At 31.4% G+C, this 12,919-nt stretch overlaps 1 protein-coding gene across 1 annotated transcript in view; it reads right to left on the bottom strand.

Moving 5' to 3' along the window:
* Positions 1–12,919, bottom strand: part of LOC136970343 (tether containing UBX domain for GLUT4) — a 32,671-nt gene that overhangs the window by 6,945 nt on the left and 12,807 nt on the right. The window contains exons 2-7 of the mRNA XM_067264776.1: positions 4,462–4,517; positions 4,180–4,389; positions 2,789–2,849; positions 2,584–2,657; positions 2,244–2,437; positions 2,030–2,172 (exon numbers count right to left, since the gene is read on the bottom strand). Of these exons, the coding sequence (XP_067120877.1) occupies positions 2,030–2,172; positions 2,244–2,437; positions 2,584–2,657; positions 2,789–2,849; positions 4,180–4,389; positions 4,462–4,517 (738 nt within the window). The remainder of the gene's footprint in view (positions 1–2,029; positions 2,173–2,243; positions 2,438–2,583; positions 2,658–2,788; positions 2,850–4,179; positions 4,390–4,461; positions 4,518–12,919) is intronic.

Here is a 12,919-nt window from a genome sequence, read left to right as displayed (position 1 = left end):
GCGAAGTGTGAACCCACGACCAAACTCCAGTGTTCAGGGAATGGAACCATTGGCCAATGGTGGGCCATCACGGGGTAATGTTCACACAATGAAAAATAACGCCACGCTGCACCAGAAAATGCATGGATCGCCCTTTGTTTTTGCATAATTAGCAGCAAAGTCACTTGAGCACGCCAATTGCTCAAGTGACAATTGCCGAAAGCTGAGGCAATTGACAAAAACAAAAACCGAGACAAACTTTTCGCATGTCTTTCAACCTTTTTTTTATCTCACGACACACTTGAACCTATAATTAATTTTCTGTGGCACAAATTTACACAGAAAAAAATCACACGATTTAAAGCTGCATTTGTAAACATTCTATCGCCACATTACTTGCCACTTAACTTAATTCTTCTTGTGTATATTTTTTGTGAATTAAATAAAACAGTATTGTTCATTAAAATAGCAACAACAGTTATTTAAATTAATAATTTTCATTTACATAAGAAAAGCAATTAATATTAAGTCTTAATTTGCATTTAAAAGTGGCATGATAATTGCCTTTAGTAACCTGCCCAATGTCCTACTATTTCTAAGCTTAAATAATTTGAACTAAATATGACGATTATAGATACATTTTTGTTTTAAGAAAATTTCATTTTAAATGAAATAACCCCGTGTTTTGCTTATATGAGATAAGCCGGAGGCTATAGGGAGGTGCCCAATTAACCACTTAATTGGCACAAGTTGTTAAAAACTGACCTCGGAGTCGTCTGATGGCTATAAGAGGACAAAATCAAGTGGCAAGGGAGGTGAGCAAGTCGACAGGTGTCCTTGGATAAACAGGAGACAGGTTTAACATATAACAAAATAAAGGCTTATTAACTGGATAACTATAACATACATGAGGCTACACAGAGTTAAAGGAATATACAGGTTATACGGCTAAATGCGGTTATTCTATTGACTATTTACAAAGGAGAGCGACTAATTTACTATCTACGCCGCGTCTCTACTTTCTAGATCAGAGAGAAAGTTTACAAGTTTCCTAGCCCCTAAATACCTCTCAGGCGTAGCAGAGAGTTGATATGGCAAACGTCATTTGTATGGAAGAGTCATAGCGCTGCTGACTGTCTTCCAACCAGTGTCTTCTCATTTCATTGGATCGGGTTCATTGTACGGAGGTCCGGGAGACGGATTGCACATAGTTACCAAATATAACTTCCAGTTTGATCGCTCGCCCTGTGCTTCCGGTAACTCTTTCTTTTATTTCATTGTCGTGAGAAAGGGAGTCACATGATCATCAAATGTTGACAATATCAGTTTATTCTTGACATCTATGTATCAACTTTCCCATCTGATTGTTAACACAAACAGTGACCTCCAATCTGATTCTCACAAGGAGCGTTCTTTCTATTGGATTTGTTTACAATTAAATTTTCGACAACTGTGTTAAATTCGCCAATTTCACACTTATGACTATAAATTTTTTACCACATTATGCATGAACCTCTCATGGCACACTGGTTGAAAATCACTGTCCTAGACTGATAGCTCTGAATGCACTGGAAAAGCCAGAGACAGTATCAAATGATCTCCATATAGCACTGATTTAAACTCTGTAGACTTTGCAATATGGGGGACAACTAAATTATGTGTCCCTCCAATGAAGACACACAACCCTCCAGATTCTACAGGAGTGCATCAGAGATGCAACTAAAGGAAATTCAACAATGGTCGTAACCATATTACTGACTAATTTTAGGAATGCCTACCGAAATTGGTTGTTTCTGAAGGCAAACATTTTGAAAATTGTAATTTGAAGTCCATTTACTACTTAATTAACTGAATTTAATTTGAGCCGAGTTGATCTGTACTTCTTGAACAATTTAATTTTTCTGCCAGGACATACATATGCCCTACCCTCTATCTTTAATAGATTGTAACAATATTTTATTACAATTTCTAAGAGCATGTTTGTTTCTATTACATCAGTTACTCAGTTATCCACTAAAGAAGAAAGAAATAATTAAACAATCATACTTACATGGATTACATTCTCAACAGGTACATTCTCGATTTCTGTTACAGTGGTATCATCCATCACCTCATCCAGTTTTTCTTCTGTCACCTGATGAGATTCTTCTTCAATCATAACTTGATCGGTCGAATGATCACCGGTAGGAGGAACTAAATATAATTTTTAGTTATTAACTTAAATAAACACTTTAGTATCACATAACCAATGAACCTTATAATACCTTCTTGACCAACTGTAGGAAATATCTTTGAAACATTATTTGTAGTAGTATTTTGATTGGAAGGTATCCTGCAATTCGATTTATCTAAGCTGTCAATTGGTATACTTTCTTCGATATCAATTTTAGGAGTTTTGGGAAGAGGAACGCAAACGTGTGCTTGTTCTTTCAACGTATCAGGCTGCCTGTACAGAAACCTATTACAAAAATTAACAGTAACATTAACACCTTTTGAGTACACAATGTTTATAATCACAATATTCTAAAATTATATATTCAAATTCAAACAGATCTTAAAATCATTGAATTTATTAATCCAAGATGAGAAATCATAGCTAGTTACCTTATTACTGCCTTTCCACCCGTCAATCCTAAATTCCTAAGTGTTGTACTCTTAAGGGTTTCTTCGCCAACTAACTACAGAAATATCCATTATTGTAATTATAATCATAACAACGTGAATCAACAGCTTCACATTATAACGACACATCTTACATGTAATATAAGAAAAAACTTATTAACGATTTTTTTTTTTTTTTAAACCTTACCTCCTTCCTCATGTAAATACAGATTGGTTCACCAAATTCATTATCGTTTTTTAGTTCTCCTCTGTTAAATGAAAAAGTATATTGTTTAAACACACATATTAATGATTTTATATAATTATTAATGTAAGCTATTTAGAGAAGGAATTGGCAATATTGTAAACTGCACGAATTTCTACGAATGACTAAGTATTTAAAAACGATCTTCTGTAAGAGTAGCTTTTCGAGCTTTTACAAGAACGAATTTAGTAATTAATACATTATGTATTTGATTAATCATAAATTAAATTTTGTAATTTACTTTTAATGGATAAAAGCAACAATAACTAGCATCACATGGTGATATAAATTCTGATCCATTGCACTAATCATCTAAAGTTTAAGAAGTTTTGGTCTAAATATGTAATGTATTGTAATTTTAAAGCTGTACACTTACTTTTACTTCTTTTGATTACTTTTATTATACAGGTACTCCTCACTTTACGACCAAGTTCCGTTCCGACGACTATGTCGTTAAGTGAATTGGTCAATAAGCGAGGAACTTGCGTCGGTAATATTGGATCATTGTAAAATTATACAAATTATGCAACAAACTTCAAATTTATTCATAAAAAGACTATTATAGTACTCTATTAGTCTATTATACTACATGCAAGCCTATTATAGTACGCTTAGTGCGCATGTCACCATTCACTATTGACCGACACTCAAGCTGAGAAAGAGAATTCCCCGAATTGCAGGTCAAAACTTGATTGGTCGTAAGTGCGAGTGGTCGTTAAGCAGATAGGTCGTAAAGTGAGGAGTACCTGTATTTATTTCTATACAATACATCATTGAATAAATTAAAGTTTTGCCACCTTTCTGATATAATTTAAAGAAATAAAGTAGTAAAATGGTCTTCAGTTGCTTCTATCTTTTTAATTTAGTGTAACCAAAGCTAAGAATTTGGCTTTGGTTATGCGAAATCTTAACCAGAGTTGAAAGAATAGAAAATGAGGCGACTGTCTCATTAATCTCTCCTCTTGGCTCCGATTATGCATAATCTATGGAAAATTGATAAGTATTGAAGTGCTGTATTTAAAATAGTCAAAAAATATAAGAAAAAATCCATTCTCTGAAGTAATTAACTGTGTAAGAAATTCAATTTATGAATTTTAACATATTTTAAAATCAAATTACTTTTCTAAAAGTATATTGTTAGTATATTAACTTTAATGTACTATGCAAGGCCTCTCAACCAGTAAAATTCTCCAGGCAGAACTGTCATACGCTAGGAACACAACTGATTTAAAAAATAGATTAATTATGTATAATAATTTGTTAGATTTTAATTGCATTCTACTAAAATACTGCCTTGCAATTCAAAAATTGATAAAATATATTATAAAACATACTTTTCTTTCTTCCAATGGCAGATGATGTCCCATAGATTAGTCGACGGTTTAAAATCGTGCATCAGCCTCTCTCCGGACTCCATCTGCAGTCCCACCGTGATGTCGTTTTCGATCCGCCGTGTTTCGACCGGAGCCAGTTCGAATAAAGCATTGTTCGGAAATCCAGAAAATCTTATAATCAAACTCAAATCAACTTTCTTATTGTAATGTCTGGAAAAGTAAAGATTTAAAGTTAGTATTCGTTTCAAAATATGTATAATCGTGATTGCAATAGTAGCATACCTGAGATCATAATCATCAGGATTTAGATTTTGTTTCTTACAAACTTCTTCTAGCACCTATGAAGGAAAAGAGGTTTTATAATTTAGCAAAAGTTCTGCAGTTCTTTTCCTATAAATTAATTATACTATCTTACAAATCATTAATATTAAAACAGAAATAATTAAACAAAAACTGGGCAGTCGAAGCTATAAAATATTAGCCAACTGCTTTGGAAACAAGTTCAAATCTACGATGGATCTTCAAATTTTCACAGATAGTTTCGTCCAATAAACAAGACACACCCCCTTGACTCTCAATTCTCTCTATAAAGAGTTCAATCATATCTACTAAATGTGAAAATAGGATCCCCTTAGTACCCATTGGACTAAAAATATATAAGAACTGTCCATTCCGACATTTTATTATGCTAAAAATTATGTATGCACATGTTTAAATTGTCAATTAAAAGGAAAACTTCTCAAAAAGTAAATAATTATACGTATTATTAGATATTATTTTTTCCATAAAGGATGTATTTAAATCAATGACAAATTAATTCTCCACGATTGGTAGATACGGGCAGAAATTACAATAATATATCGAGTTTTAAGTTAAAGAAAAATCAATTTTCTTTACAATTGCTAAACTATGTTTCTAAGTTTAACTCTGTTAATTGTATAATTCAATACATTAATTTTTATAAAATAATCAGCAGCTATTTATTGTAACAGTTACAATGCTAAGCTGCAATTTTTTGTCGCAACAATTTCGGTAGCATCTTGCTCCAGTACATCATACTTTTCCCATTAACAACAGAGTCGTGCCGATCATCTATCTAACTCGGTTCGGGAGAAACATTTTGAATTAAAATAACCCGACTTCAGGTGCAAACTGGAAGTTCATATATAGTTAATCAGGGCCTCCTGCCCCTAACCTGAACACAAAGTTAAATGGTACCATCTGTTACAAGATTTTATTAAAAAGTAAGTTTTATACTATTATTATTATTATTTAAAAAAAAAAACAAAAGGCTCAATTTTGAGGATAGAGACAAGTTTTTAAAAATTAATTTCACACCTTTCTTATGTTTTTGGCCTAGCTTACGGGCCTGCTTCAGAACCAACCTTTAAATGTCCAAATGACACATTGTTTTTAAAAATATTGTAAATGCCGATAACGATTAAAATTTTCATTAATTAATTAATTAATTAAGTTCAATCCCATTCGAGATACAACAAGACCCCTTCTATCCCCTAACACTTGGACCTTTAACCATCAAACTTTAATAGCACCAATGCCCTTTATATACAAGTTACCATACCAAATTTTGTTTCTTAATCTTTACCCCATTCTGAGATAATACATGAAGGACATGACAACACATGCATGTGCATACACATCCATGAAATTTTTTCCCTTTTTGGGTTCGGGGAGTCTCGTAACGTTGAGATTTGCAAAATACCCGGAAGGTCAAATTCATCACAACCATAATACTTTCTTGTGATGTTGTAACAGCTGGAATGCAACAATCCACAAAAAATGGAACTAATAATGCTAAAGGAGAACTGTTATATCCTTTTATAAAATATGAAAACAATGTATATTGCTTGATGGTCACATTGATGGCCGCAGTAGAACACAAACTTTTGGAAGATAGCCAATCATAGTCTATTAAATTACTTTTTGTTTTGATTTTCTCCCATTCTTTTATTGCAGAAATTCTACTTCCTCTTCGTAAGAAATTAATGTAGTTTTTTATTATACGCAGAATTTATCTGTCTAAGATATTCAAGGCCAATTGTGATATATAATTTGTCAGGATTTATTAATTTTACACTGGAAATAATAAACATGTCTCATAATTATTTATTTTTATATGTAATAATAAATCTTCATTTTATTATTTCTGTATATAGAAGTACCTTTGTTTTACTGTAAATCTAAAACTTTGCATTAAGCTCTTATTTTTCCTTGAAATAACAGTTGTAATATAACTTTTAATAGCAACGGTACTCAGTAACAAACAATTACAGAACTGGTTGAATTTGTCTTGCAAACCAAACAATGTTTTCCAACTCTTAACAAAAGAAATTTTAACCATAATTACCAATAGTTTCTATAAAATTTCATGAAATTTTCACAAATTATTTAATATAGTCAGTGATTCCAACAATAAAGGAAATTTTAACCAAATGTCCAAGCTGGAACTGAGACGAATCACCAAGCAAGCACCATAAATACTTTTCCAGCAAATGTATTTGGCTTATTTAATAAGCCTTCTTCGGGTTCAGCTGCAAAAATTGGATTTGCGAGATTTCAAAATGGAACACGCCAAACATTCTATCTACAAAATATTACAAAAGACGAACAAAATAGCCTCTACTTGATGCATAACACATTTCTAGTAGTAAATATGGATAACTGTATTAATATATATAATAAACATAAAATATACGAAACAGGATACTAATAAATATAAATTAAATGGGTTATCGGTTGTAGTTTCTTTGCATGTATGGCGCTCCCATGTTCATCGGGGTTATCGACGACCTCCATGCGAAAGAGTGTTTTATAGTTTTTGTTGTTAATACAATTTCCATTTAAGGTTGTCTTAAATATTTCTAGTGTGTCTGATGTTCAATAAAATAAATAAGTATGCTGTTTGCATGATAAAAATTAATTTTTTTATTGCTTTCGCATTGTGTATCGTACAAAAAAGACAAAATTTCGAGAACGTTTCTCCATCTAGGGTCATCTGAACCAAATAAACTTGTTAATATTCCTTCTATTGGAGCTCGTTCTTATGAACATGTAATAATCAAATGATATAATCAAAATCTATTATTTCTGTTTGCAACCGCTACTCCAGCAAGTACTTAGCTTAAAGAACAACCCACTATAAATTCTATTATTGCAACAAGTATTTTTTCATTCAGATATTAAATAATAAATGATAAAATCAAACAAAATAAGAAAAAATCTATTTTGTTGAAGCTCACTCTAAGCATTGCTTTTCCCGAGCACTTTTGGATAACAAAGCCCGTTGTCAGGAAGCAGAAAGCTTCTTCGCTCGTCTCTCTCTCTTTCCTGACGACCAGCTTGGACAAAGTGCAACTGATATTTAGAGTGAGCTCCGACAAAGATAGTGTTTTATAATATTTTATTAAAGAAATCCAAAGTCATTTCTCATTAAATTATTATGAACTTTTGATAGAGAAAGCTTCAATTTTTACTAAATAAGGGATAAATATAATTTTTAACTTAAATTTTTTAATAGCTCATATATAAAAAAAAAAAAAAAAAATTATTTGTTTCGGTAAGATTTCTTTTAATGATTATTTATTAATTTACTACACAAAGTGTATCGTAATATCAGAAAATTTAAATATTCAAATTGCAAAAATATCTACAGATTAAATGTACGACGACTTGAGTCTTGCATCACATCAATTTGGATTGATGGTGTTAGAAACGAAGGCCAACCAGTTTTTCTAAGAAAAATTATTATTACATTGCACAGAATTGTCATATATCAACTAATCTAAGTAAAATCTTTCACATTAGTGACAAATTATTGTATAAAAGTTCTTGGCTGTTCTTTCTGCTAACGACATTTCCGTACATTCAAGGATATAAATAACAGATATGTTAAAATTTTAAAAATTCTCCTATCTGTTCACTTCATTAGAGAAAAATTATACATGATTCTTAAATTTAAAAAAAAATGAATAATATTGTAATGAAATTCAGGTATTTCACTTAACAACTGGATGATATAAGAAATATTTATACTTAAGCAAATAATAAAAAGCCGTATCACACCAATTTCTGCTTACTAGAGCATAAGAACGGTTTTTAATAGCTCCCGATACTTTCACCAGCTTGGTTCGGGAATTCGCGCCCGTCAAAGACGAGCTGACGAAGCTTGAAAATATTATACTAGGCAGTTATTAAGATCTGTTTACGTGCTCCAATAAAGCAGGAATTCGATGTGATTACAGCTTATCAAAAATTCAAGGTTAAGTGAAAGCACATTTTATTCAATTTCGGCAAACTTTTTTACATTGATCAGTTAACGGTGAAGAAAATTTTTTTCTATTCATAAAGAGAGAAATTACTTTTTGTCTTAAACAACTGGTGCTTATCGTATTATTTCTTTTCTTTAATCTCTTCCGACGGGACAATTTAAAATTTTTCTTTTTATATTCTATAAAGGAAGTCTAAAAATCACATAAACATTGGATAAGCACTTTTGATAAAATTAGAATTCATTTTTAAAGGGTGGCAAATAAATAAAAGGGTGGTGCTTAAATTCTTACAAAATCAAGGTCATTAAATTGAATGTTTAAAATATCGTAAATAAGAAATAAATCGTATTTAAGAATGAAAATAAGATAAATATGGAGAAAATTAAGTTTTACACTTTAATCTGTAACAAAATTTGACCTCGAAATCAGGCAAGTTTGTGGGCCAGAGTATTCCATGAGAGAAAAAACATCTTAGTTTTTATAACAAATTTATTCCAATGTACTACAACACATTATTTTATTGCAGACAATTCCATTCTATTTTATTCAATACAATAAAGTTTATTAGTTTATTGTCTCATTGTTATGTGAGAACAGTAAATGTGGAAATCGCTTATTGAGTTTTGAATATATTGACGCTAATGCTCCGTGTAATAAAAAGTATACGAATGATGGCCTCGGAAAGGTCGAGAACCTGCTCCGGGTGTATGTAAATAAAAATGAAAAGTGACGAAACTTCAATGAAATAGTATTTAACTGAAGATCTGTGTAAAAAAAAACTTTATTTTAAAATTATATCTTTCAATATTAAATAAATTTGAAAGTTTATGAATAGAAAGCCCAATTTGTCACTTCTAAATTATAAAATATGCATTATGTTAATGACATTTAACTGAATATGGACGTGTTCTTTTCACCCACGATAACAAAAGTATTGATTTAAAAAATATTTCCATAAATGAAGATTTTTAATTAATCCTATATGCAATTTTATATTATGGAAGAATAAATTACCATACAAAGTTTCAAATAATTACTTATAAATATAATATTAACTTGTAAAATATTACTTAAAGTAAGATATTTTAGTTCATATATTTTATCAATAAGGATGAACTAACCATCACAATTACTCTGCTGAATTAATCAATGCACATTTACAAGAGGGTGATAAAGAATTCGCATGTTCGACCCAGTTACTCGGCCATCTCCAGATACAGACAGTTGAAAGTGGAATATCCCATTTCATTCGGGCATTCCACTTTCAAATGTCCACACTGGGAGATGGTCTATTAAGGAGTTGAAAACATTAACGTTCTTTACACTTCGGTCATTGTTAGAGCTACTGGCAGGTTCCAATCTAATATAGAGAGAAATTTTAAGTTTCCAGAACCTCGGAGAACATCAATTACAAACTGGAATCCTGAAGTTTCTATATTGGATTAGAACCTGATAACAGTTAATTAAATTATCCAAAAACATTTGTTCTGTTGTAAATTTTTTCTGGATACAGTATAGTAAAGGTTTCAGTCAAGTTAGTTAATTTATTTAGTATTAATACAGTTTAAAATGATGTATAAACTCGTATAAACAAAATATCAATACGAAAATGATGAATAAGCTCTCCAGTTGCCGTAGCAAGCACTGAGAAACTATAATAGGCGGATGTGAAACTTTGACAGTTTTCCATCATTTTAATGTATGTTACGACATTCTCGAATAATAATTAACATAATTACAATAATTTAAAACTGTAGAATTCTTTCCGAAAGATTCCGTATTTGATGTACAAAAACTTAATTGTATAAATATTCATTAACACAATAATATATCCATTTCTACAATCTATTTTACAGATTTAGTAATAGTGCATTTGTAATAAAGTCAAACCTGTTTTTGTGCGGTCTTTTTCTGTGCGATTTTTATTTGTGCGATTTTTTTTGGTGCAGTATATGAAAATTTCAATCAAATTGGAACATAATTGACTCCTGTAAAATTTTTAAAAACTCTATTGGTTGTTTTCTATGACATCAGCAGGTTTTTTCATTTTTTATTCAGTAAAATTTTTTTCTCATACGTTTATTTCGGTTCCCTTTTATTTTAATAGCATAAAAACCATAAATATTATGTTATATTTGAACAGATGCGGTAAGTTAGCTCCCCTCCAGCTTTAGACTGCGGGTGTGAAATTTCACGCCTTGTTAAATGAAATAACACTTCCTGCAGCTATATTTATCAAATAAAATCATTATTTAACGATTATTTTTAACTTTTTAATGTTAGATTCGTATTTAAGTGGAAATAATTAATTAATATAAAAATTAAAATTCTTAGAGAATTTTTTTCCCCATTAGGTGTTGCAGAAAAAGGCCCAAGGAGTTAAAAAAGCAATTCCTAGTTATTTCGTACGGATTCGAGTTATTTTCTACGTGAGACTTTTTTTATGCGTTCCCTATTCACCGCATAAAAACAGGTTTGACTGTATATAAATTTATTGTTTAAAATTTAATAACTTTCTTCTATAAATAATCTTACACCCATTAGTTTTGTGAATAAAATAATTAAATATATTCATTCTTGCATTAAGTGCTTACAACAATCTATTCATCTATCACTTGCAAAAATATGAAATTCAATGTTATTAAATATTTCTTAAAATAAATATTTAACGTGGATATACAATTTATTCATTTTGTGACATGCAAAGATATAACAGAGACATAATACACATTTAACGAATATTTATAAACTAATTAGGATAACGTATCAGCTTTCAAACTTATCTTATCATTAACGTAAACTGTAATGGATTAAAAATTAGATAGCCGTAGCCTATCTTACTAAATAAATACTTTCACAAAAGGCCATTAAGACCGGAATGCTTATCACCTCAAGAATTTTAACAGTTTAACAGTCTACTATAACAAATTTATTAAATTCAATTTGTATCTCTGCAATTTTAAACAAAATTTTATGAAGCTTTTACGAGTAAATACATTTTCTGTATAAATTCAAAGGTGTTATATATATATTTAATTAAACGTTCAGTATGCATATTCTTAAATTTTACAAATCCAACAATTTTAGTCTTGTAAAGGATGTCCAAGAAATACTGTGCAGTGGAAAGGTTTGTTTTAATTAACTAATAAGAGTGAAGTTTTATGTACAATATTGCAGTTTCTCCCACAGCAAATGCCAGAAACGTCCCAAAATCTGGAAGAGCGAAATCTGGAAGAGCGAAATCTGGAAACCTAGCGGGCCGGATTTCGCAAAAGATTATGCATTTGGCAAAGAAGTCTTATAAAAACTGCAGTCCAAGAAATCAGAGTGCAAGCAAGTAAGCGGTAACCCCACCTACAATAAAGCGGAAATGCGAGACATATGACTTACGGGTCTCGCGTACAATGACATATGTATAACTTTAAGCAATTACAAATTTCTCACTACACGGTAACTTTTTGGACACCCGGTATAATCGGAGCCAGATTTCACATCGTTTAAACAAGCCGAAGCTCGGAGCCTGGAGAGACGAGGCCGTAGTTTAGGGCCTCGCATTTTTTAACATAACACTAGTCAGTGCAGGGGAAGGACCTATTACACATTATAGCTTCAGACCAGTGTATAATAAACATTTTCTATAAATCTCCTAAATCGATAGGCAGAAGCACTTTACGAAGGAACGGCGCAAAATAATGGAAAGTTATCAACATAGACGGTGTGGCAAGTACATAAATCAAAGGTACATTTCATTGCTACAAGCTCTAACCCAATGATAAATGACAATGACATAGTTTTTAGAATAAAAACGGTGGAGACGTGGACGCAATCGAGCATTAACCTCCTAGTTTTTTTTTAATTTTATTTATTTATAACTACCGTTATTCTCTTTACCTCGTTCCCCTTTACGAAAACATCAGCGTGAATTAATTACTAGACCGACCCGACGTTGTTTATTTTTCACCTTCAATTCCTACGAATGAGTGCAAAAATCGAGTTTGTCACGTTCGACTTTCGACAACAAGCTAACGGAGGAAACAAAAACAATCTCTTGCCGTCGCTCCGAAATCCGATGCAACGGAAGAAACTTCCGCCAATTAATACGGGCGCGCGCCCTCCACCTTTAAAAAAAACACGTGACGGAGCCTTTGTTTAATAAGGCGTGACGCCTAAGTCCGTCCAGAAATTCGACTCGCGCTAACGATCTTATCATTTGATGCCCACTTTAAAAAAGAAAAAAACCCTTTCGGCTATTAACTACTCCTAACTCTTCATTAAAGAATCGGAAATCCCTTAAAACAACCACGCGTAAATTCCTCATACGCGGCGTTACCGGTGATGTCACAGGTTGACGTCCGTGAACTATTTTATCGTTATTATTATTATACCTTAACGAAATACTTTATTGGATTAAAAATACTCCTGTCGTCATTAGAGACGCGTCGAACTAGGAT

This window comes from Centruroides vittatus, unplaced genomic scaffold (assembly GCF_030686945.1).
Source record: "Centruroides vittatus isolate TY-2023 unplaced genomic scaffold, ASM3068694v2 contig_1916, whole genome shotgun sequence".
NCBI classification, from domain to species: Eukaryota; Metazoa; Arthropoda; class Arachnida; order Scorpiones; family Buthidae; genus Centruroides; species Centruroides vittatus.
This window is presented reverse-complemented; position numbering and strand designations above follow the sequence as displayed.